Source organism: Trachypithecus francoisi, unplaced genomic scaffold (assembly GCF_009764315.1).
Source record: "Trachypithecus francoisi isolate TF-2019V2 unplaced genomic scaffold, Tfra_2.0 Lachesis_group13, whole genome shotgun sequence".
Taxonomy (NCBI): domain Eukaryota; kingdom Metazoa; phylum Chordata; class Mammalia; order Primates; family Cercopithecidae; genus Trachypithecus; species Trachypithecus francoisi.
The window spans coordinates 80454585-80478378 of record NW_022681458.1 but is presented as its reverse complement, the minus strand read 5'-3'; the positions used below and the strand labels follow the sequence as shown (position 1 = coordinate 80478378).

At 37.5% G+C, this 23794-nt stretch overlaps 1 protein-coding gene and 1 long non-coding RNA gene across 3 annotated transcripts in view; one reads left to right on the top strand and one right to left on the bottom strand.

The window, feature by feature from the left end:
- The window catches only part of LOC117094945, a 61594-nt gene extending 43494 nt beyond the window's left edge, over positions 1 to 18100 (top strand). Inside the window, exons 2-4 of the long non-coding RNA XR_004441737.1 lie at positions 6461 to 6592; positions 7671 to 7772; positions 14826 to 18100. This is a non-coding gene — a long non-coding RNA (uncharacterized LOC117094945). The remainder of the gene's footprint in view (positions 1 to 6460; positions 6593 to 7670; positions 7773 to 14825) is intronic.
- FAP (fibroblast activation protein alpha) overlaps positions 16053 to 23794 on the bottom strand; it is a 72841-nt gene continuing 65099 nt past the window's right edge. For both annotated transcript variants that reach the window (XM_033231297.1, XM_033231298.1), the window contains 5 exons: positions 20208 to 20307; positions 19082 to 19146; positions 18508 to 18580; positions 18172 to 18245; positions 16053 to 16445 (listed from right to left, as the gene is read on the bottom strand). In XM_033231297.1, coding sequence (XP_033087188.1) covers positions 16344 to 16445; positions 18172 to 18245; positions 18508 to 18580; positions 19082 to 19146; positions 20208 to 20307 — 414 coding nt within the window. In that variant the 3' untranslated portion in view covers positions 16053 to 16343. The remainder of the gene's footprint in view (positions 16446 to 18171; positions 18246 to 18507; positions 18581 to 19081; positions 19147 to 20207; positions 20308 to 23794) is intronic.

The window sequence follows — 23794 nt, the reverse complement described above, 5'->3', positions numbered from 1 at the left end:
ACAGGATGCAAAGAATACTTTATATATACCTACTATGTGGTTTGGATTGTTTGACCATTTGATTGAATTATCCATTCAAAACAAACCAAAAAAATGTAGTTTAAAAAGGAGTGACAGTACAACTACTTTGGAAAAAGGTAAAACTTTATAGCTAAATGTACAATTATGCTTTGACCTAGCAATCCACTCCTGGGTATTTTATCCAAGAGAAATAAAAACATATGTCCACAAAATGACTTGTAAAAAAGTGTTCAAATAAGCTTTATTTACAATACTTAAAAACTGGAAACAACTGAACTATCCATCAACAAGAGAAAGAATAAACAAATTGTGATACGGAATTCATACAGCAACAAAAGTTAAGCAACAGCTGACTCAGGCAGCAATGTGGAAGAATTTTGCAGACATTATGCTGCATAAAAGAAGATGGACATGAACAACTATATACTGTATGAATCCATTTATAGAAGTTCAAGAACAGGCAAAACTGAAGTTAAAAAAACTCAGAACTGTGGTTGTTTCTTGGAAGAGGATGGGAGAGGATTGCCTAAGAGGGAACTTTCTGGGAGATGGAAATATTCTATATTATGGGTATGTGTTACCAGGTTTATCCGATTATCAAAATAGTACAGCTAAGATTCGTGATTTTTAATTTATGTAAATTTTACCTAAAAGGAAAAAAAAAGAATAGTTACAAAAAGAAGAAGTCTGAGGTGTGGGTGGAGGTACAGATGACACAACCATGGCAAAATACTGATAATTGTTGAAGCTGACTGATGGATAAACAGGGTTCATTGTGTGATTCTGCTTACTTTATGTTTGAAATTTCCCACATTAAAAAGTTAAAGCCACAATAGAATGATTGTGGAGATGGAGCATTAGCACTAAGTGGTCATTTATCACTTCGGAAGTCAAACAGTTAGACTTTTCAGTGACTGAGGATTAGCTAGGTAAAATAAGTGAACTTCACAGACCCATGGTGGCAACAGAGCCTGGATGGAAAACAGTAGCATAGGACAGGGCGAAAGTAATGGAAAAACAACTACAATGAAGGAAGAGAGAGGAAGATACCACTCAGAGGTAATGGAATCAAAATCACTGCTCCCTTCTTCTCAATGTTATTCAACACCCATCCCTAGGATTTGCCCAGCTCTGTTTGATAAAACTGCAGTAGCAACCAGTCAAGCTTTCCTGATATGCTTGAGGTTTGTTTTTGATTCTTGGACAGTATTTTAATACCCTGTGCTGTAACCTAGGAAGAGCACAGCGCATGTAGATACCACCCAAGGGTCCATAACAAGGGTCTTCTGAAAATAGATGTGAACCTTCAAAAGATCAAAGAAAAATTATGTATAGCATTTGAGGAAAAAAATTTATTGATTAGTTTTAACTTTGAAGATAAAAGGATCAAGAGCCACTTAACAAGAGCATTTGAAAAGCTAAAAATTAAGTACAGACAATATAATAATCAGATGTCCTTCACATCTCTATGGGTGACTTAATGGGCTCAGGGATCCAGGGGTAATAAAAGAAAAACTTTCAGGGGAAGTTCTGAGTTTGCCAGAGGATGTGAGAAATACCCTTCCTGAGAGATATTTAAAAATCAGTTCATGACCCATCCATCTGGAAGGATTCTGAGGAAGCCTACTGGGGTGGAGGGAAGATTCAGTAATAAGATCAACGGATAGTCTTCCTGCCCTGAGGCTCCGAGACCCTGCAGACAGCCCGCTCACAAGTCTGTGCAGGGGACTTTGTGGCATCATGGCTTTGCATTCGTTGATTTTATCTTTTGCAAGATCTCTGGTATAATGAGATGTTTAAAATTGTTCTAAGTTTCAGTTGTTATTTTTATTCCTAAAGGGAACAAGAAAGAGAAAGAAAACAAAATCATATTTGTACAAAAGAATCTTATCTCATAATTTACAAGCAGAATATATATTTATATGTATAAATACATATATATCATTGAATACATGTGTTATGCTACTATTTTTCGCATATTGTAGCTATAAAAAACAAACCATATGTCATTACATTTATCCAACCTCTTGCTCATCTGGAAAGACTTTTTTTCTTCAAGCTTCTAAGAGTCTTTAATGTGAACCAATTAAAACATTGCAATTTTTTAAAGTCTTCTGTAAAAGGAAGTAACTTCAGCCATTAGAAAATTTAAAATTTGAAGTCTGTATGCTAAGAAAATGCAGAGAATGCAAACCTAAGTTATAAAGACTTTTTCTTGTTCATTATACCTTGTAGTAAGATTTGCTCCCTGCCTGAAACCTACTCAGTATTGCCAATTTGTATTTTATCAGATGTATCATCAAGATACGCCCAGTTTTCTGATGAAATTGAAATGATATAATCATAGAAGGGAGGAAAATTCTTAAAGCCATCTAGGCTATTACCCTATTTTAAAGCAGAGCTTTATTTAATTTATTACAATTCATTGTTTGGCTATTTTATTCTTCAAGCCTGGAGAATAAATTTCTACATTTCCAGTTTGCAATAAATGACCAAGATAATTTATTTCTGCAGTCAGAAACATTTCTATGGCCAGAAGTATTTCATATCTGTGTTCTAGTCCTGGCTCTTACTGAAAGGTAAATCATTTATTTGTTGCCATGTTGTCAGAAGATGAAAAAGCTGACTTTTCACATCCGTTTTAATAAAAATTATTTTCTCCTCATAAAGCGCAGTCGACTAACCACAAGTCCTTTCTAAGGCTGAAGAAAGAATCTCCCTTTGTTTCTTATATGTCTAGTCCATGATTGCCAGCATTCTCCTCCATAAACACTTATCAACAAAACTCTAGAGGCTGAAGACCATGGCATTTACACCTTTGTTTGCATTCTTTTCTTTTTCTTTCTTTCCTTTTTTTTTTTTTTTTTTTTTTGAGACGGAGTCTCGCTCAGTTGCACAGGCTGGAGTGCAGGGGCACGATCTCAGCTCACTGCAAGCTCCGCCTCCTGAGTTCACGTCATTCTCCTCCCTCAGCCTCCGGAGCAGCTGGGACTACAGGCACCCGCCACCATGCCCGGCTAAATTTTTTTTGTACTTTTAGTAGAGGCAGGGTTTCACCATGTTAGCCAGGATGGTCTCCATCTCCTGACCTGGTGATCCGCCCGCCTCGGCCTCCCAATTTGTTTGCATTCTTTCCCCAGAAATAATGGGCAAAACTCATAGTAGAAAAAAAGGTGATGCAAATAATATCTTAAAAAATTATTTGATTTATTAAGCATCAATTTGCCTCTAATGTTTTTATGGACACTTGTTCTAATAAATGTATTGTTGAAGACTGTTGACATTGATGCAAAGAATCAAGTAAAAATTATAAATTCAGAGATACATTTGACTAAACACCGGGGGTAAAGTGTAATAGTCATTCCTTCCATTGGTTAGCACATAACTTCAACCAGCTGATTAGCTTATTACTTTTTTGATTTCTCATCTGGAATTCATATAGAGATTTAACTGTAAGCAACAGATTTAAAAATAATAATATGAGCACCAGTATTTTTTACAATTGAGAAATGAGGATCAAGCCCTCTAAGAATAGAAGTAACTACCATTTCCTGAATATGTACTAAAGGCAAAGTTGAGTATATTATTGTCTAATACTCGAAATACATAACGAGTTTAATATTTTTGGCTTCATTTTACAAATAACAGGACAAGGGCTTAGAACAGGCAACCAAGTTCTTAAAGCCATATCTGGGTCCGGATACAGGACACCACTACTTTGTAACCTTTCTAGAGTAAGGCTTTGCAAAGTAGTCCTGGAAGGACATGCAAAATCTCCTCAAATCAGATTTGACTGCTGTCTAAACCTATTCAGAACTTCCAGATAGCTAAGATAACAAGACAACTAAATGCTAAACAATTGGCGATTGAGGTATTTTTGGGCTTAGTTTTTAAAAAATGTATGATTCAATAGTTTTTAGTATGTTCAGAATGCTGTGTCACCGTTACCATTATCTAATTTCAGAACTTTTTCATCATCCATAAAAGAAACCCCATACTCATCAGCAGTCACTCCCCCTTGCCCTCTTTCCCAGCTCTTGACTACTGATCTACTTTTTCTGTATACACATTTGCCTGTTCTGTGTATTTTATATAAATGGAATCACTCAACATATAATCTTTTTTGTCTGATGTCTTTTATTTAGCATAATATTCTCAAGGTTCATCCATGTTGTAGAAGGAATCAGTACTTCATTCATTTTTATGATTGAAATGATTCCATTGTATGTATTTACCACATCTAGTTTACCCATCTATCAGTAATGGTCATCTGGATGGTTTCCACTTTGGGGCTATTATGCATAATGCTGCTGTGAACATTCATGCACAAATTTTTGTCTGGGCTATGTTTTTAATTCTCTTGGGTAAATACCTAGGAGTAGAATCGCTGGCTTATATGCTAACTCTATGTTTAACTTTTTGAGGAACTGCCAACTGCTTTCCAAAGCGACAGTGGAGATTCTGTTTTTTAAGAATCAGATCCACGAATTTTGGATATGTCAAACGATGGACTTTTTCATCCTTTTCAACAGCTACAGATTTCAATGAGGACAATAAAGGAGCATAAGATCGAGAGGTCAGTGGGGGGGCAGGTCTTGGTAAGGAGGAGAGACTTTGCTTTTTGTTTCCTCTAGACTGAATTGGAGCGTCCATGAGAAGGAGGCAAGATGAGGCTGGATGTTGGAAAAAGTCTCCTTGGAAGAGCTGCTCTGTTGAGTGCTGTTAAGCAGAAAACTGAAAGATGAAAATGTAGGGGTCAGAAAAGGGATTTTCTTATATGACAAGTTTAAGCATTTTGAGTGCTCATGGGCTGTAAAATGTAGATCTGGAATAAGTGGCGGGGGTGGGGTAAATCCTGTGGTTTCCTCTGTGCTTTGTACAGAGACATAGTGGTGTGAGTGGCAACTGGGTAAAACAAGTGTAACTTAAATTTAATTTTTTTCTTTCATTGAGAATAAAAATATTCCTGTTATTGGCAACAACAATGGATCACAATAGATTCTTATAATGCACCTAAGAGCCTAATTTTCTGGACTAGTCTATTCTCTTATAACAGAAGCTTTAGTCTATGATCCAGGAATAATGCAATAATTATTATAGATTACTCATACTGAAAATTATTACAAATAAAATTTTTAAAAGAAGTTTTAAAAAAATTATTGAGGTGACATTTACATAACAAAATAAATCCTTTTAAAGTGAACAATTAAGTAACATTTAGTACATTCATAATGTGTGCAATTGCCACTTCTATTAGATACCAAAACAATTCCGTAATTTCAAAATAAAAACCCATATTCAATAAGAAGTTTCTCCTTACATCTCTCTCCCCACATCCAGTGGCAGCCACCACATTGAATTCTGTCACTATGGGTTTACGTATTCTGAACATGTCGGATAAATTGAATCATACAATAGCTTTTTGTGTCAATGCATTAGAGATTCATCCATGTGGTAGTATATGTCAGTACTTCATTACATGCATGGTGCAATAATATTCTGCTGTATGTATGTACCACAATTTGTTCATCCATTCACCCATTGATGGACATGTGGGCTATTTCCGCTCTTTGAATATGGTGAATAATACTGCTGTGAACATGTTTGTACATGCATTTGTTTGAGTACCTCTTTTCAATTCTTTTGAGTATATATATATATGTGTGTGTGTGTGTGTGTGTGTGTGTATATATATATATGTAGGAGTGGAATTGCTGAGTTATATGGTAATTCTATGTTTAACTTTTTAAGGAGCTGCTAAAGTGTTTCCCACAGTGGCTGAAGCATTTTACATTCCCACCTGCAATGCGCAAGAGTTCCAGTTTCTCCACATTCTTGCCAATATTTATTTTTTGTTTTTTTCCGGAATAGTTATAGCCATTTTTGTTGGCATAAATATACCTCACTGTGGTTTTGATTGGTATTATTCTCATGACCAAGGATGCTGAGCATCTTTTCATGTGCTTGTTGGACGTTTGTATGTTTTGTTTGGAGAGATGTCTCCTCAAATCCTTTGCCCATTTTAAAATTTTGCTGTCTCTTTTCTTATTGTTGAATTGTATGTGTTTTTAATATATTCTGGATACTGAACCCTACAAATAAAGTTATATTTGTATATATGTAAATATGTAAGTATATATAGCTATGAGACATACATACAAATATATATAATGTATAAGTTCTTTATAAAAAATGAATAAAATTTTAATGATAAAAATTATACATTTTAATAAGTACATTCATAGTTTCCATGAGTTTACTTACTTTCTGGAAAATATGACACAAAGATGATTTGAATATTGAGTTGCTATTTATAAAGTTTATTATAAAATTGTAATACTTTGATAGTGATAGATTCCTAATTTTTGTTAAGAGAAAAACACATGCAGAAGGCTCTAAGTGTGCATCAAGAAACTGATAGTAGGATTTCCTCTAGCAGGTTTCACTGAGCACGGCTTTTTCATCAAAGAAGATTATGTCAACAATATTTTATGGCTCCTGATACTGTAACTTGAAAAAGTAAATAGCAAAAGTACTCCGGATATGTTGGGAGTACTTTTGCAACCTGGAGGTACGTGTGTGACCCTTTGAAATCATAAATTGATAGCCACTAACTAAAAATGGCGGGGAGACATAAAAGGCTTTTTTTTTTTTTTTTTTTTTTTGAGACGGAATCTCGCTCTGTGGCCCAGGCTGGAGTGTAATGGAGTGATCTCAGCTTACTACAACCTCTGCCTCTCAGGTTCAAGTGATTCTCCTGCCTCAGTCTCCCAAGTAGCTGGGATTACAGGCACGTGCCACCATGCCCAGCTAATTTTTGTTTTTTTAGTAGAGATGGGGTTTCACCATGTTGTCCAGGCTGGTCTTGAACTCCTGACCTCAAGTGATCCACCTGCCTTGGCCTCCCAAAGTGCTGAGATTACAGGCATGAGCCACTGTGCCTGGCCATAAAAGATATTTTACCTGTAATCTTCTAAATTGTACCTTTTTGTTCTTCTAAAAACTTAATCTAGAGGAATAAAGCCTCAGGTTTATACACTCATTGTTCCTTATTTCTGGAGCCTCTGCTTTGGCGGCCTGGGTGCAGTTGGCATGACACACTCAATGCCAGTTTGGGGACCATCCCTGTGTGATATCTTGCAAGTGTCCCCCACTACCCTGACCCATCTATAGTTCCACAGTCATGGTGTGGAAGTTGGCAGGAGAGCAAGTGTGGGAAGACACAGTGCAGAGGTAACATTGGTGAGAAGACATCAAGAAGCAGCAGCAAAGAGTGGAGGAGAGGCCATGGGAAGACTGAAAAGCCAACGCCATTTAGAGTTCAGTCATGAATTGGATTTGCATATTGATTGACTTGTTTGGACATACACACAATTTTGCTGAGGCCAGAGACAAGATGTAGACCCTGTAGAAGTTATTAAGTTATAGAGGGAGGCACAAAACTTCAGTTTCAAAAGCAACCTTCAAATGTTTGTTTAGCAGTCATTTAATGGTGATTTCATTATGTGTACTTAAATTCTAATAATGGCTTATAAGGGCCTGCTATTAGAGTTGTGTTTGTTTATACTCCATTATATATTCATTATTTGAATAATGACATTAATAGGCAAAAAAGCTATCTGAAAAGGCATTCCACATATTTCTTCTAGAATACCTAAGAAGAGACACTGCCACTGTGGTACAGAAACTGTATGTCAATTCAATTGGCATACAGGGAGTAATTGAATTGACGTGGATCTATGGAATCTTAGGTGAGTACTATAACTTACACCTTATTTTCCTAGTCAGAAATACATATATTTTAATTTCTAATTTACAGAGTTTCAAAAATTAAATGGAAGAATATATACGGAGCACCCGGTATACAATTCACATCCAAAAGAAAGCAATCAAATTATTCCTTAAAATAGAAATTGATACCCAAAGCCCAAATCTGGCACACAGATGAGTTTCCTTTACTCATAAATTGGTTGTCAAGGGTTCAAAATTGAGAGGGAATTTACATTTAAAACTCCAGTTTTCCAGTTTCTCTCGACAAAAATCACAATGTCTGGCAACATCATATTTCCAATGGCAGCAGTTTGAGTCAGTAGTTGCTATCCCTTTAGTGCAGTCACCAGCTCATTAGAGTTCCAGCCTTATTTTACCAGGAACCTCCTTGACTCCTTTCTTGGTTTGCTTCATTCATTCTGATCACCTGCCTGGACTCAGTAGTTCTTGAGATTGGGAACTCTACTCCAAGACTCCTGTTACATTTATCCAATACAAGATTTTCAGCTATCAACTTAACTCATATAAAATAAGTTTTATGAAATAAGATGTTGGATGGTGATGGTGATGGCAATCTCTTTGAAAATGTTATTGCCGGGCATGGTGGCTCACTCCCGTAATCCCAGCACTTTGGAGGCCGAGGCAGGTGGCTCATTTGAGGTCAGGAGATCAAGACCATCCTGGCCAACGTGGTGAAACCCTGTCTTTACTAAAAATACAAAAATTAGCTTGCCGTGGTGGTGGGTGCCTGTAATCCCAGCTATTTCGGAGGCTGAGGCAGGAGAATTGCTTGAACCTGGGAGGTGGAGGTTGAAGTGAGCCGAGATCGTGCCATTTCACTCCAGCCTGGGTGACGAGAGCAAAACTCTGTTTCAAAAATAAAATAAAATAAAATAAAATAAAATAAAATTTTATCATATGACCATCAAACAAGGTGCCATGGTGGGCCCCTGCCCTCACTTTTACTGCCTAAGTAGTTAGAGGCAACACTCCAACCTCAGTGTCTCTAAGGGATCTATGGTTGCCATCCAACCAAATATTTCCCACTCCAACCCCATAAACATGGCCTAAAAAGAGACCCATGAGACCTCCATATTGAGAGAAACCACGGTAATCCCAGCGGATGTTGAGATCCAGGAGAGAAAATAGTAAATGAAAACACAGGACTGACTCCTATTATTTAACTTACAGGCCTCCAATTGTGGAAGATGATTTAGGGATCAGGAATTGTTTTGCAGTATGCCCTAAAGGGACACAGAAGAATTCTTAGGGCTTGCAAAATGTGATTTGAAAGCCATGGATCTAGCCCAGTACCTGTGGTATACAGGGAGTAATTGAATCTCAGGAAGAGAAGGAGCTTGCCCGAATTACAAGAATTAGAACTCAGTTCTCTTGAATCTGTTTGGCAACTTTGCAGGCGCACAGGACTACATTCAGTTGCATCAATGGGATACTAGGAAGTTCAGTTCACCCATCTTGAATGATCAACTAAAAAAATATGATCTAAAATGCACAACCTTTATAAGAGACATTTCACTGATTTATTTTTCATGACTCCAAGTTTACCATCTGAATTTAAAAGAACCAACTTTTCAAACCAACCAGACTTTCAGGGTTTGAACATATAATTTGATCACGAGACAGAAACAGAATAAGCATGGGTCTCCTTGCTTTATAATGTAAAAGAAATCACTAGTACTTGAAACATACTTATTAAGTGAAATATATTTTTAAAAACTAGTGTTGTTTTTAAAATAAAAGCTGCTAGAGTAATCAATCACATTCCAGATATTTATTTGTCATTTCCAGCCTGAACATTTGTGCCAAACTTCCTCAGCCTGCAGTGTCCCGGTGGTGATTCATCTAGAGGCAGCAAGTATCTAAGTTAGGACAGTGAAGTAGGCTGTGTTTCCATTTCCTAATCCAAATTATTTTTGTTTCAAAGACTAACTTCTTTTAGATCTCTGGCTAAAATTCATGTCCTCCCTAACCTTATTCTCCTGACCGGGACACTTGCTGCTCAGGGATTTTTCTTTCTCTTTGCTTTGAGGACAATAGCAAGTTCCTATTACATACTAAGTTCCAGAAAGGGCATGATCTGTACCCACTGTCAGATTGCACGTCAGGATTCCAGTTTCATGGGCTCTCTCATCCACAGAATGTGAGGATACATTCAGCAAATATTGATTGAGGTCCTCCTACGTTATTCCAGGTACTGTCTAGGAGACAGAGAGGTGAAAAACAAACAAACAAACAAACAAGATCTCTGCACAGAGGGGGCTTGTACTTGAATGGAGAATCGGGAACAACCAGCATAAACATAAATCAAAGAATTTCTGATGCTTCTAAGTGCTGTCAAGGAAACAAGATTAAATAATGTGGTTGGAAGTCTCTGACTGTGGCAGAAGCAATATGAAATCCAATGATCAGGGAAATTCCCTCTGAGACAGTGACACCTGAGCTGAAACCAAATGAGAAGGAGACAGCCAAGTGGAAAACTGAGAAAAGATGTTCCAGACCCTGGCGCAGAAATAAGTTTGGCCCACACAAAATCCACAGAGGAGACCAGGGTGACTGGAGTTTTGTAGGTGATGAGAGAGCAGTGGGAGACAGGGCCAGAGAGGAGGGCCACTGTGGTGCTTTGCAGTCTTCACAGGAAGGTGGGTAAATTTACTGCCCATGTGCTTCAACTACACATTACCCTGGCTGTTTGTCTTTCTCAAAGGTGTTTCAATCACTGCTATCAAATATTAGACTCCTTAGACAGGTGTTGAGTGAGATACAAGGATGAACAACTCATTTAAGATAAGTACCAAGGAAGATGAGCTTCCTTGGATATGCACGACTTCAATATTGGTTATTCCTAAAAGGCCACCACCTTGTTTTAGAAATAAAGACTCATTAAAAAAATAAAATAAAGATTCATGTATAAATGATCAAGGACACTTACACTACATTCTCTGGTATGGGAAAGAAACTATTGGCTTCCGACTGAGGCTATTAATTTCTTGAGAATTAGTTCATTGAAAATAACCATTAAAAAGTAGTTCATTTTATGCATCTAACAGACACCTACAAAAGACCTACTATGTGTCAGACACTGCTCTACAAATGATAACTATTTTAAAACAACAATCAATTCCATGGGGTAAGAACTGTTATTATCTCCATTTTACATATAAGGAAACTGAAACAGAGAGAACTTATGAAAATTTATCAAAGTTGTATAGCTTATATATTACTGAACTGGGATTCAAACCAGATAGATTCACTTTAACCTCCATTCCCTTACCCACTACAGTGTTGTCCCTAAAATGCACTGTAGTGAACATGTTCTGTTTACAAGAGTGACAAGTGAGCTATGTGTTTCATTTGAAAGAAAGAAATTTATAACATTGCAAAGTATTGCTTTAATCTTCCGAAGGAAATTAGAGAGCAGCATTGTTTCCTGTGGATGTACAAAGCACTTGTATATATATCAAAGCATCTTCACTTTTTAATGATCATTTCTCAAATTTGGAAATTTTGTGTAGTACTAGTGGGGTATAAGGAAATTTCATCACATATCTAAAATGTTCCATTGTGTTCATGGATATCTAAAAGGGTGTTTCAATAAGAAGCCTAAGTCTCCAAATGGGTAGTAGTTTTTTAACATACAAATCACTTCTTCATATTCTACTGTTTCATTATGACACTTATTTCAAAAATTCACCTTCTGTAGCATTGACAAAAGTTCCTGGCCCTAAAAATTAATGGCTAGCAAAGATGTTCCGATCTTTGCTTGTCAACAAATAGTAAATATGAAAGAAGGCACATGAGTTGTCAAGCCACTGTGGCATGACCTTACCTTGACTGTACCTCTCTCTTGTTCACACAATACTGATCCTCTATAACCACAGAGCAAAGGGTGGAGTTCTATACCGAGCATCTGTTAAAATGTATACTGTCAATACAATGTTTTAAGTAAGTAAAAAATGGAGTATTAATTAGAAACCAATGGAATAGGCCAGGCGCGGTGGCTCAAGCCTGTAATCCCAGCACTTTGGGAGGCCGAGACGGGCGGATCACGAGGTCAGGAGATCGAGACCATCCTGGCTAACACGGTGAAACCCCGTCTCTACTAAAAATACAAAAACTAGCCGGGCGAGGTGGCGGGCGCCTGTAGTCCCAGCTACGCGGGAGGCTGAGGCAGGAGAATGGCGTAAACCCGGGAGGCGGAGCTTGCAGTGAGCTGAGATCCGGCCACCGCACGCCAGTCCGGGCGACAAAGCGAGACTCCGCCTAAAAAAAAAAAAAAAAAAAAAAAAAGAAACCAATGGAATAAAATCAGACTGCTCTAGCTTGCCAAAGATGTTACCTGTGTGTCAAAAGAAGTGTTTATGACCAGCATGTTAGTATTGCATGCCAGTAATCTGAGCAGGTGGTCATTAGAGGCTTATGCTAGAAGCCAGATCGTTTTCCCCATGAATAGCTTGGTAAGGTCTAAGCACTTATTTCTTCCTGAATTAAAAATTATTCCACTTCAAATTGCCAAGGTACCTGTCCATAATGCCAGGGAAGTGTTTTAGCAGTTCCCCTTCACAGACTGAGAATGATTTACTGCGTTCAGAATTTTTCAATCTGTTTTATTGGATAAACTCAAAATATCTGCTTTATTGGATAAATTCAAAATCTCTGTTAGGTGCCTTCTTTCTTCTTTACAAACAGCATAATTGAAAGCATTGTTTTGGTAGAATGTTCTCAGAAGACCACATTATCACCATTTAAATTAGCCCCAATTCATTTTACATTTGCTTATTTTACTGTTAACTTTCCCAGAACTATTTTTTTTTACAATTAGAACATCTGAATTTTAATTACATTACCATCAAGAAGCTCATTAAAGTCACTTAATTGGCAACATTTCCAAAAAAACCTTAGCTGGGTTTAATATATTTTAAAGAGTTACTGTCAAAGTATAATTTCACCATTACAAACAGCTTGGCAACAACATTTGCATAAAGATCTGTCAGTTTCTGAAAAATGCTCAAATGTTGGGAAAATCAGATTCGTTAAGTCGCCTTTACTGAAACAGTCTAGAAATGGAGAAACTGTCATATGTATTCATCTTTGTAACCCCTGAAGTACCCAGAATACTACTGTGCACAGCATAGGTATTCAATAAATGTTTTCTTAAGGAAATAAGTAATGCATCTTATAAATAAGGGTAGGTTTAAAAAAAAAACCAAACATTTAAAACTCCAATAAAAGTTCTCTCATTTGTGTTACATTTAACCAAATACTCGATTGCTTGCTGCTTTTTATCTTATTTACTGTAAGAAATATTAGATGCTCATCTAGAATTTTGAAACCTTTAAAAATAGCTCTCAGGCCAGCCTTATGGGACTAAAATTTGAAATAATGTTTAGAAATTAATTGTGTTATGACTTCTCTCTTGCACTAGATTTTTTTGGGGGGAAGTTCTTACCTACAGTACCTAAAATAGTGGCTTGCAATTGCAGTCACTGAATGAATGAATGAACAAACGAATGAATGAATGAATGAATGAATGAATGAAAATCTTGTTTGTCGAACGTGAAGGATGATTATACTTTGCAGCTTTAATTAGGTTATTGGGATACCCCTTTTCCCATGTCTCATATCCAAGAATAAAATGTGGTAAATGATAATTATTATTATACTCCAGCTTCTTATAGATAGAAATGGCAAGATATTTTTAAATCTTTCTTTTAGTTTGGCATTTTCTACTTAAAATCTCTCCCTTTTGTACTTCATGTACCTTTTATCTTTCTAGCCAAAATAAAAATCTAATAAAGCTGCATGAAAGGTGAACACTTAAAAAATTGCCATGCAAGTTGCTGCCTTGCTCTTACTACATCCTCGAAGTCTTGTACAGTGTTTGATATACAGTCAGACTCAGTAAATGTTTGTTGAATGAATGAATGAATACATAACTGAAAACATATGTTTTGAGGAAGACCTGGGAGATTCTACCTGAGGGGGTCAGGGAAGGCTTCATCAACAGTAATGTAGAAAACCTGAATCTTCCATGAACACAAAGTCTTTCATTAATTCAACAATTGGTGACTTTCGGCCGGGCGCGGTGGCTCAAGCCTGTAATCCCAGCACTTTGGGAGGCCGAGACAGGCGGATCACGCGGTCAGGAGTTCGAGACCATCCTGGCTAACATGATGAAACCCCCGTCTCTACTAAAAAATACAAAAAAAAAAACTAGCCGGGCGAGGTGGCTGGCGCCTGTAGTCCCAGCTACTCGGGAGGCTGAGGCAGGAGAATGGCGTAAACCCGGGAGGCGGAGCTTGCAGTGAGCTGAGATCCGGCCACTGCACTCCAGGCAGGGCGACAGAGCGAGACTCCGTCTCAAAAACAAAACAAAACAAAACAAAACAAAACAAAAAAAAACCATTGGTGACTTTCTGTGATATGCCACATTTCAAGACAACGGCGGTGAAGATTTCTCCAGGGTAGCATTAGGAAGATTTTCTCTAAGGTAGCACTAGGGTGTTCAGCAGCACTTTCTGTGATGATGAAAATGTTCTACATTGACATTGTCCAATATGGTGCTGACTAACCATGTGGCTACTGAGCAGGGGAATGTGGCAAGTGGGACTGAAGAGATGAACTGTAGTTTTATCTAATTTTAATCTAACAGTCTATAGAAGCTGGTATCAGAAGAAGGGTTTGGAAAACATGCATGGGGACAGATTGTCAAGGGCTCTTTCTGTCATGCTGATTTTGAATATTATTTTGTAGACAGTGGAGAATCACCAAAGGGTTCTAAGCGGGAAAATGGCACTATTAATTTTGTCTCAGCAGTTCCCTCTGTGGCAGTGGGAGCAAAGGCCTGAGGCTGGAGACCACTTACTGCACATTGATATTAGAATCTAGTTTTGCAAAGGTCACAAAGGCAGAAAATAAGTTGGAGAAATAGGATTTTTGTTCTTTCTATTTGCAATGACTGTGTAGTATCCCTAGATAGAGTATTAGACAATGACTGGTTGTTTTTCTCTCCCTAGATGGGGAGAGTGAATGATGAGAAAACTATGAGAAAATCTCTTGGGCTTGCTTCAGAGGCTGCTCTGTGCAGAACAGAGAGAGAGGTGGTAGCTTACTCTGATCCTGAGGGCAACAGCCATTGCATGGAGGAAGAAAAGACGGGCTGTGGCCAGTCCTGAATCCGGGAAGGTGTTGTCCAGAATTCCTGACCACCACAAAACGTACCTTCCTGATGTGTGAGGTGGAGCTATGTGGCCTGAGTTGGGGGCAATGGTTTCAGAAAGCTGAAGTGGAAAGAATGCTGGATTGGGAAAAGTCAGAAAACTCTAGAGAAGACTGTGTTTGTGCTCTTTGTGGTCTTCCTGCTGCAATGTTCCAGGCCAGGATTGATTCTTCTGGCTATAAGGCATGAGGGGATTCAACCTGCAACTGGAAAGAAAGTATCAAGCTAGGGATGGGGAGAAATTACCCAGGGCAATCCAGTGCTGGGGATCACACAATGAAAAGTCCCTTAGACAGCAGTATGGTGGATACTTCCAACATTCATTCAATAAATATCTTCTGGTGACCTGGTATGGATCTTTAAATTCTGAGGCAGTCACAGAGATGGCAGGTCACCGGTAGTTTCTAAATGTAGGTGGTAGTAACTGGCGATGCGTTGCTTTAGGACTGTAGGCATTACAGCTATTTTTTTCAATATGAACTTTATAATGTAGAACTAAAACCCCAGAAAAACCTCATAGATATAAAATTTTCCTCTCTAGCTATTGATGTCCATTTTATTTATTGATTTATTTATTTTTGTTTGGTTTAATTTGGTTATGGGTTAGCAATCTGAAAGCAGTTACCATTACTAATTCTAAAAATGGATTCAAAATAGGAACACTTCCAAATTAGAAGCATTTTTTAAAAGGAGCCTGAATTCAAAAGTCTGACTTTATCTTTATCAAATGCTTTTGGCAATGTTGAAGAAATCTTCTGGGAGAAATGAAATAAACATTTCTTGGAGGGACAGCATAGAGTGCAAACATCTCAAACGTGATTCACTTGCATTTTCTGAACAATGCTTTTGCCTACTCTGAGCTGTTGGTTCCAGTATTTGGAGTTCTTATGACAGAAATCCAAAACTGCTTCTAGATTCTTCTCCTCCACGACCACCCTAATATTATTCATGCCCTTGCTTTGTACAAACACTTCTTTCTGTGATAGAACCTGGAACCTGAAATCAGTGAATACAGACAACACAATAGCCCTTGAACTTCTGACTTTATTATTTTTCTTTAAATGAACAGGTGATAAAACACTGTGTTCAAAGCAAAATGCGTGACTCCCTTTTCTCTTCTTTCACAGAATACCAGAAAATGTAAACAATATTTATCTTGAACTTCTTAGTCTTCATCATTTTTTTACCAGCCTTTAGAACAACATTCATTTGTTTATACCAGCATTTTACAACATAAAAAATAAAACAAGCAAACCATCTGAGGGATTTATATAAAGTTTTCAGATTCTGATACACGCTTGCATCTGTATCGTTTTTAGTCTGACAAAGAAAAACACTGCTTTAGAAAGTGGGTCATGTGGGTGTATAAGTGGTTCGTGGACAGGCCGGATAAGCCGTGGTTCTGGTCAGAGTACCACTGAAACACAAAGAAAGAATCTTGTTTTATTCCTGCAGTCACAGAATGCATTTAGCTTGGACTCTTTTGTGTTCTCAGGACCTGATAATCTTTCTATTATGGGGAAATTCTATCTAAGAACACTCGAATAAATAAAATAGCTTACATGTAAATATTTACAGCAGGAAGAGCTTTCGTTAACCTCCACTACTGTTTCACATGCTTTAAACATATTTTAGATCTCAGTGGCTGAGATCTCACATCATCCAGCATCCTGGAAGATCAGGATCAGGAATCAGAGTTACCAGAAGTGATGCATTGAGTCTGTTACTTTGCTTCTTTGGAGTTTGGTTTCTTCATTTGAAAAACAAAGGGGTTGGAGCTGATTTTCCCTAAGATTCCTTGTAGCTCAAAAATTCCATGAGGCTTTCAACTTATGAATCTAATTCGTCTCTGTTGCAGAAAATCCACAATATAATGTATTCATATATAGCCATAAATACCCTTTATAGGAGTTAAAAATAGCATTTTAAAAAAGTGAAAGATAGTATTATAACTTTAAACTTCACTCTTGGAGAGATGCCACTAAGATTATTGCTTTCACTGAAAAAAGGTAGCAGCGGTCACGATGTAATAACATACATATTTACTAAGTTGAATTTACTTTGGGATCACAATAAAAAAGGTCAGAAAAAACTCACCTCACTCTTTGTATATTTTTTAACATTTGATATATAATAGTTGTATTATCTTTTGGGTGTACAGTGATATTTTGATAGCTGAATACAATGTGTAATGATCAAATCAAGATAACTGAAATACCCATCACCTCAAACAAATTTCCTTTATGTTGGGAACATTATAATTCTTCTCTTCCAGCTATTTTGAATTATACAATCAATTATCATTGACCATAATTTCCCTACTGTACTTTCAAATACTAGAACTTATTTTTTTTCTATCTGTCTTTTGTATCCCTCATCCGCCTTCTCCTTATACCCCCTCCCCCATTTCCTTGCCAGCCAGTACACTTTTTAAAACAAATGTTGAAAAGATGGGGGTTTCCTTTTCGGGGTTCTTGTTCAACTCAAGCAACTGAGGGAGCATTTGTGAGAGGAAAAGGTAGCTACCAAGAATGCCCCCTCCCCCAACTTTGGCGCTCACCTTATTTTCTTTTCTGGTTCCATTTTTCATTCCTCATGAAACCTGGATTTTACATTTAGCTCATTCATTCATTCACTCAGTAAGAAGCTGAGCATCTGTGACAGGCCAGGTGTATACCAGGGGATGAGAATACATAGGTGAAAAGTTCTCTAACCCCAAATGGAGCCATATGATTTCAGGGAGCCTTGTAGGTTTATGATGACATTCTGCAGCTGCTTCTTCCTGAACAAACAGCATCTTCTAGCTGCTTAAGGATGCTCAGGTTTTGCAGGGACTCTAAACATATAGCTGCACTTATTCACATAGGATTTCAGAACTACTAGATGTTTGAACTAGAAGATCATTTAATCTTGTGAACTCCTTTATTTTACATGACTCAACTGGGAACACGAGAGGTGATCTGGTTTGCCTTGGGTCCTTCAGGAGTTAAAGATCCAAGATTCATTTGCTAATGTTCTGCCTACTCTATCCTGCAGTCTCTTTGTCAGATTTTACTTTAAAAGTTAAAAAAATAAAAATATGAACCCCATCTTTTAGCTTGAGGGTCTAAGGCCATGAACATGAGTAAAACAAAATTATGTACCATTGCCTGGAAATCCACTTGTGCATTAACCAGAGCTTTAGCAATCTGTGCTGAGTTTTGAAAGTGCACATTATCTGCAACAAAGAGAGAGAGTTAAAGTGCGGCTAAATACCAGAAAGCATAGAGTGACAATGTACTGCCTGGAAATGAACACCAACAATTATCTAGTCATGCATTTGACATTGTCAGCAGTGAGGAATCACACTCAGATATGGAAATGTCCCTGACTCTTAGGTACTGACCCTGAGCATAGGCATAGGAGGATGCTTAATGTTTCTTAAACAAAGTGATGCTGGCTCAGTATTTTTATGTGTAAGAGTCTTGCTTAAACCTCACCATCTGCTGTTCCGTGGATGAGAAGATAGTCTACATTTCTGAAATATTCTGCTCTTGCCATCACAGTTGAATTCTGGAAAAGAGAAAAAAATTAACATTTTAGTTGCTGCAAGTTCTAATAGAAAACTAGCTAAATCATTGTGCAATGGACTTAGCACCAATACTGAAATTATGTATTGCTTTGCTTGATAAATATTTAAGAGTCAGAGCAACACATTTTCATCATCATTTGCATTACTTCCATCTGATTCTTAGTTTGAAAAACTGAAAGTTTATGTGTCATATGTTACATATGAGTGAGACCTTAGGCATAAATGATGCCCGCTCAAGCTGTGTAGGGGTTGGGGGTGGGGAGGAAGATTGAGAAAAGAGAGGTTAGGGAAGGGAGGATGGGAAAAGCAAGAACAGAATCCAAAAGGAGTAAAACCCTTTCTAATGATGTGTTTTGCAATTAACAAAAGATTATATTTGCTTGGGGACCCAGAATTAAAACTCTAAACTCTGAACTACTGCTTTTAAATTATTTAGCATATTAGAAATTAATTAATAACCTAAATAAAATGGAAACACTTACTTTATAGTGCTCAAGATTATCATCCTTTGTGGGAAGACCCATGAATCTTTCTGTGTAGACAGACGCTATAAAATACATAAGAATATACATTATTTGCATGTGATGCATGTCATGTCATTAACCAACAAGACCTTCTAGTTTAATAACTGTTTCTCAATTTTCCCATCTTGAGCTCTTGAGGTAAATTCTTGCTTTACTTTGCTGTAACGGTTGGTCTCAAAGAATATGTGTAATCTCTGCAATTTGCCTCAACAGAGCTAGAGAAGTACGAAGGAAGAGATTATGGAAACAGGAGCATCTAAATATTTTCTTTCTATGACTAGTCTTGATATTTTTCACTTCTACCCTCCTAGGGAAGAATGTTGAAGTAAGAATAACCTGTAGAATGGTCTCAATATATTTTAAAGAAAATCACAAAACAAACTATCTTTAGGACTTTTACTGGTGTCTTATTTCATCTGGAATGAAAATATGTTCCCCAAATCCATTCCCCCTACACACATACATAGATGCACACACTGTTTTCCTTAATCAAGATCCCCTACAACTCACAATTGTTTTATATCTACCCCAATACAGAGGAGAGAATCTGATGAAGTTAATTTTTGTATAATTATTAGAGTTCCTTCCAAATAATCATCCTGCATTGATGTAATGATAAAAAAATAGGCACACACAGGAGTATTTCTCCAACAAACTTTTTGTTTCTTTGATTTCTGGGGCAACGGAGCTGGCAATTGCTAACTGTGGCATGGAGGTGAATTGCTTGGCCTCTGGCCTGACCGTGCAGAAGATGTGCTTAAAAGTCAATTATGCTGTAGCTGTGTGCCTGCAAAAACAGAGTTAGCTCTGATTTTAAAGATTTGGTTCGGCAGGGGCTCAAGGTTTCTGGGAGAAAATAAAATATAGTGGATTATGGAAGAAGAGCCTTTCCTCACTCTTGAGGTTTCTTCGATTGTTACAATATGTTTATACAAATGATATAAACAACTTTGTTTATAAGTTATATTTTCCCCAGTGATGCTGGGGTGAATTTTACTGCATAATCCATTTTTCTAGCAACATCAAATATACAGTAATTATGTGTTAAATGCTTTCACGGTAATATTCATGAATGTTTCCATACCGTAATATTCCCAGCTGGAGACTGGAGCCACTGCTATCCCACATTTGAAAAGACCAGTTCCAGATGCAAGGGCCAGTGATGAAACGTATCCTCCATAGGACTGTAGAGACATTGTTATGAGTCAGACTCAGATTTACTTTCATAAGCTTTCCTCCATGTGTTTATAGCAACTCTACTCACAATCCGGACCGAAGGGAGCTGGAGAATGTGGCTAAGGGTGGATTACATGTCTATCTTACATCCTCAGCAGCAAGCTCCAGATAAATGACCAGACATAATGATCGTTTCATCCCTAATGCATTAAAAATACTTGGTGTGCTGATCAGAACAGACCCTCTTAAAACATGGTAGGAGCAGTTTAAGAGATAGAATTTCAATTTTCTTTTGCAAAAAACTTCTCCTTTTTTTCTCTATATCTTTCCAACTAGGACTGTGCTGGAACAAAAACAGGATTTTACTTGAAAGAGATGACTTGAAAGAGATGCACAGACAAGAAAATTACCAAAATTTAAATGTAAGATACGTTCTTGCAGTTTGCAAAAGTCCTGTGAGGCAGAACATGTATCTATGTATTTACTTATTTATTTTCACAACAGAATACCAAAGGAAGGCCATAAGAACTTTTTGGATAATTTAAGACATGGCCATAGTTTGTGTATGACGTAGTGGTACATGTTCTGTTTTAAGGATTTCTGACACAGCAGCTCAAAGGAGGAAAAGTCATCGGTGTCTTTAAAAACCTTATACTTCTTCCTGCAAATTTAAGGAAAAGGAAATAAATACAAAACAGGATGCAATTTGCAGAGTCAGGAGTAGGTTTAGCTCTCATAGATTTCCTTCTCCAAGGAATCAAAAGGTGATTCAGAAATGGGATCCTGTTAAGAGAAAGAGATCTCTGACCATGTCATTTGGAAATTTGAACTTTTTCTTAAATATGAAGAAATGAACAGGGCATCCAAATAAGGTTGCATTGCCTCGTGAGAAGCAAATTTGCTCTGTACAAACATGCTGTGAGAGAGGTGCTTCTCCTGGGAACGTGGACTAAGCAGTTGTCTGGGACATGGACCAAAAAAAATGTGTGCACTAGATGAGGAAGTGATTCTCTGTGTTTATTCTTGCCCTGATGCAAGAACGTCCCTAAAAATCATAAGGGGACAGCGTGACTCTCCAGCTAAAGCCATACCGCGTTTTTAGGACCTTATAACCACAGATTTCTGGGAATCACTTCCCTCAGATCAGGACAGATCATATCATCTTTACCAGAGAAAGTCATTCTTTAGAGAGGGAGAATGAGTGAGAGTGTATGTGTATGTGAGAGAGAGAGAGAGAGAGAGAGAGATGTAGACAGACATGGTGCTGGTAATAGGTCAGTGGCAGGGGTCTATTTTTGATTCATGAATTGAATGGAATGGGAGAATCAGCTAAACAATCTTGCTGAATCTAACAGTTAAATGAAGAATTCTCAAACTAATTTACAGTTTTATGTTTTTAGCTCTGGGGAATTTTATTGAAGACCTTTAGCTACAAAACACAGAATAAAAGAGGGAGCTCCGATTGTACCATGTCCTCTTTTTATTATACTTGGAGGAGAATTGAACCATGTTTTAACAGGGAAAAAGTATATTTTAAAAAAGAAGATACATTTGGGTTTGAAAATCCTTATTGCAAGTGAAAATTCTCTGTCTGGTTTAAACTTTCACTTATAATTTAAAAAATGACTTGTTTTGATTAGCAGGTTTGCAGCAACTACTGCTGAAATGGGAGGGCTTTCCTTCCTTCTTAATTTCAAGTTCAAATGAGAGCAAAGTAAGCCAGAGACCTTTAGAAAAAAAGTATTATCATTTATGGTTTTATTGGCAAAGTGTGTTTACTGCAAATAAAAATACTGGTTCCTGCTTCTCCTTTCCTATGCCCCAGAGCAGGAAATAAAGTGAGACCTGAGATTAAAATAAAAGCCTTTGCATATCCTGAAAAGGTTTTTGAATATTTCTGTTGAAAATCTTAGGAATTATTAATCTGTATCTATTCAGTGATTGGGTGAGAGTGTTGTATTTAAACAAAACTTTCCTGTTTTCAGAATGAATTTTCTCTGGGAATTTGTAAGAGCAAAAGCGACTGTATTAGCAGCACAACAAAAGAAGGTGTACTTTAAATTCTCGGGCAGCTTGGAAAAGCTATTCCTATTGTAGAAGGGAAGAGGGGGAAAAAAGAAAACCCGAGTTGACTTTTTCCTGCCCCCCCTCCATGAGTGGGGCTCCCAGGCAGAGTGGGTGGCTGTTGCAAGAAAAGAACCCACAGAGCAGATTGGCCATGAGAATTCTGGAATTTTGTCCTTTGCACTTAGACGCCTTGCCATTTTGTTTAAATGAAGGATATCTTTAAAAACATTCTTAGAAGGGCACAGGATTTTGAAGGAGGGTTTACGAAATACTCTTATTTGAGGCATAATGCACACTGGAACATTTTACCTATAGGCAATAATAATAACTCGCTAACATTTATGTGGTCAGGGTTATTGCAATGGCCTTTATGGTCTCACACAATCTGTCTCCCTTCTCCCACTTCATTTCTGCCCTTCCTTTCTCTTCCCCTTGCTCCCTGGCTCTCTTGATGTTCTTTGAACTCTCCAAGCATGATCTGGCCTCAGGACGTTTGCAAATGCTGTGACCTTCTGCCTGGAATGTTCTTTCCACAGACACTGGCATGCCTCACTTCCTCTCCTCTTCAAAGTCAAATGTCACCTCAAATGAGCCTTCTTTGCCGTTTTGATTTAAAATTGTACCAACTTGCACCATTCCTCTTTCTTGTTTTGTCTTTTTCCATAGCACTTAATGTCATTAAACACTGTCTATATTTTACATATTTATCTTGTTTATTGTCTTACTCCCCAACCATTCCCAACTCCGTAAGGGTAGATATTTTCATCTGTCTTGTCAATGAATGTATGCTTGGCACTGAAAATATAGCCTGACACACAATAGGAATGTAATAAATATTTGTTGAGTATATGACTTTGCTATTATTATGTCTAATCCTCACAGTGTCTTGGTGAGGAAATTACTGCTGCATTTCACAATGAGGAAACAGGTTCAGAGTAAACTTATAGTGGCTATGGAGTCAGTAAGCAGCAGAGCTGGGACTCAAACCCAGGACACTTGACTCACCAACCCATGCCCCTTCCTCTGTATCCCTATACTTAGGGCAACCTCTTTTGGGGAAACTGTAAGTTCAGAGTCTAATATAGTCTCATTAGAGGTGCATTTGTCCTACTTTTACATCGTTGATCACACATAGCAATTCAAATTACTTATAATTAGTCACTGGGAGAGAAAGGAACTAAGATTAAATCATGAACTAATGCTTATTCAACACCACCTGGCTAGGCCTATATTAACAAAGCGAAGCCCAGAAATGAGGCTGTTATTCTAATAATTTAGGCAAAACCCTCGCTGCTCTTCAATTGTCAGAATAATTGTGCTGAGTTTTCACTGCATATCAGGGTTTTGCAACTCTGACACTATTGACAGTTTGGGATGGATAATTCTTTGTTATAGGGGGCTGTCCTATGTATTGTGGGATGTTTAACA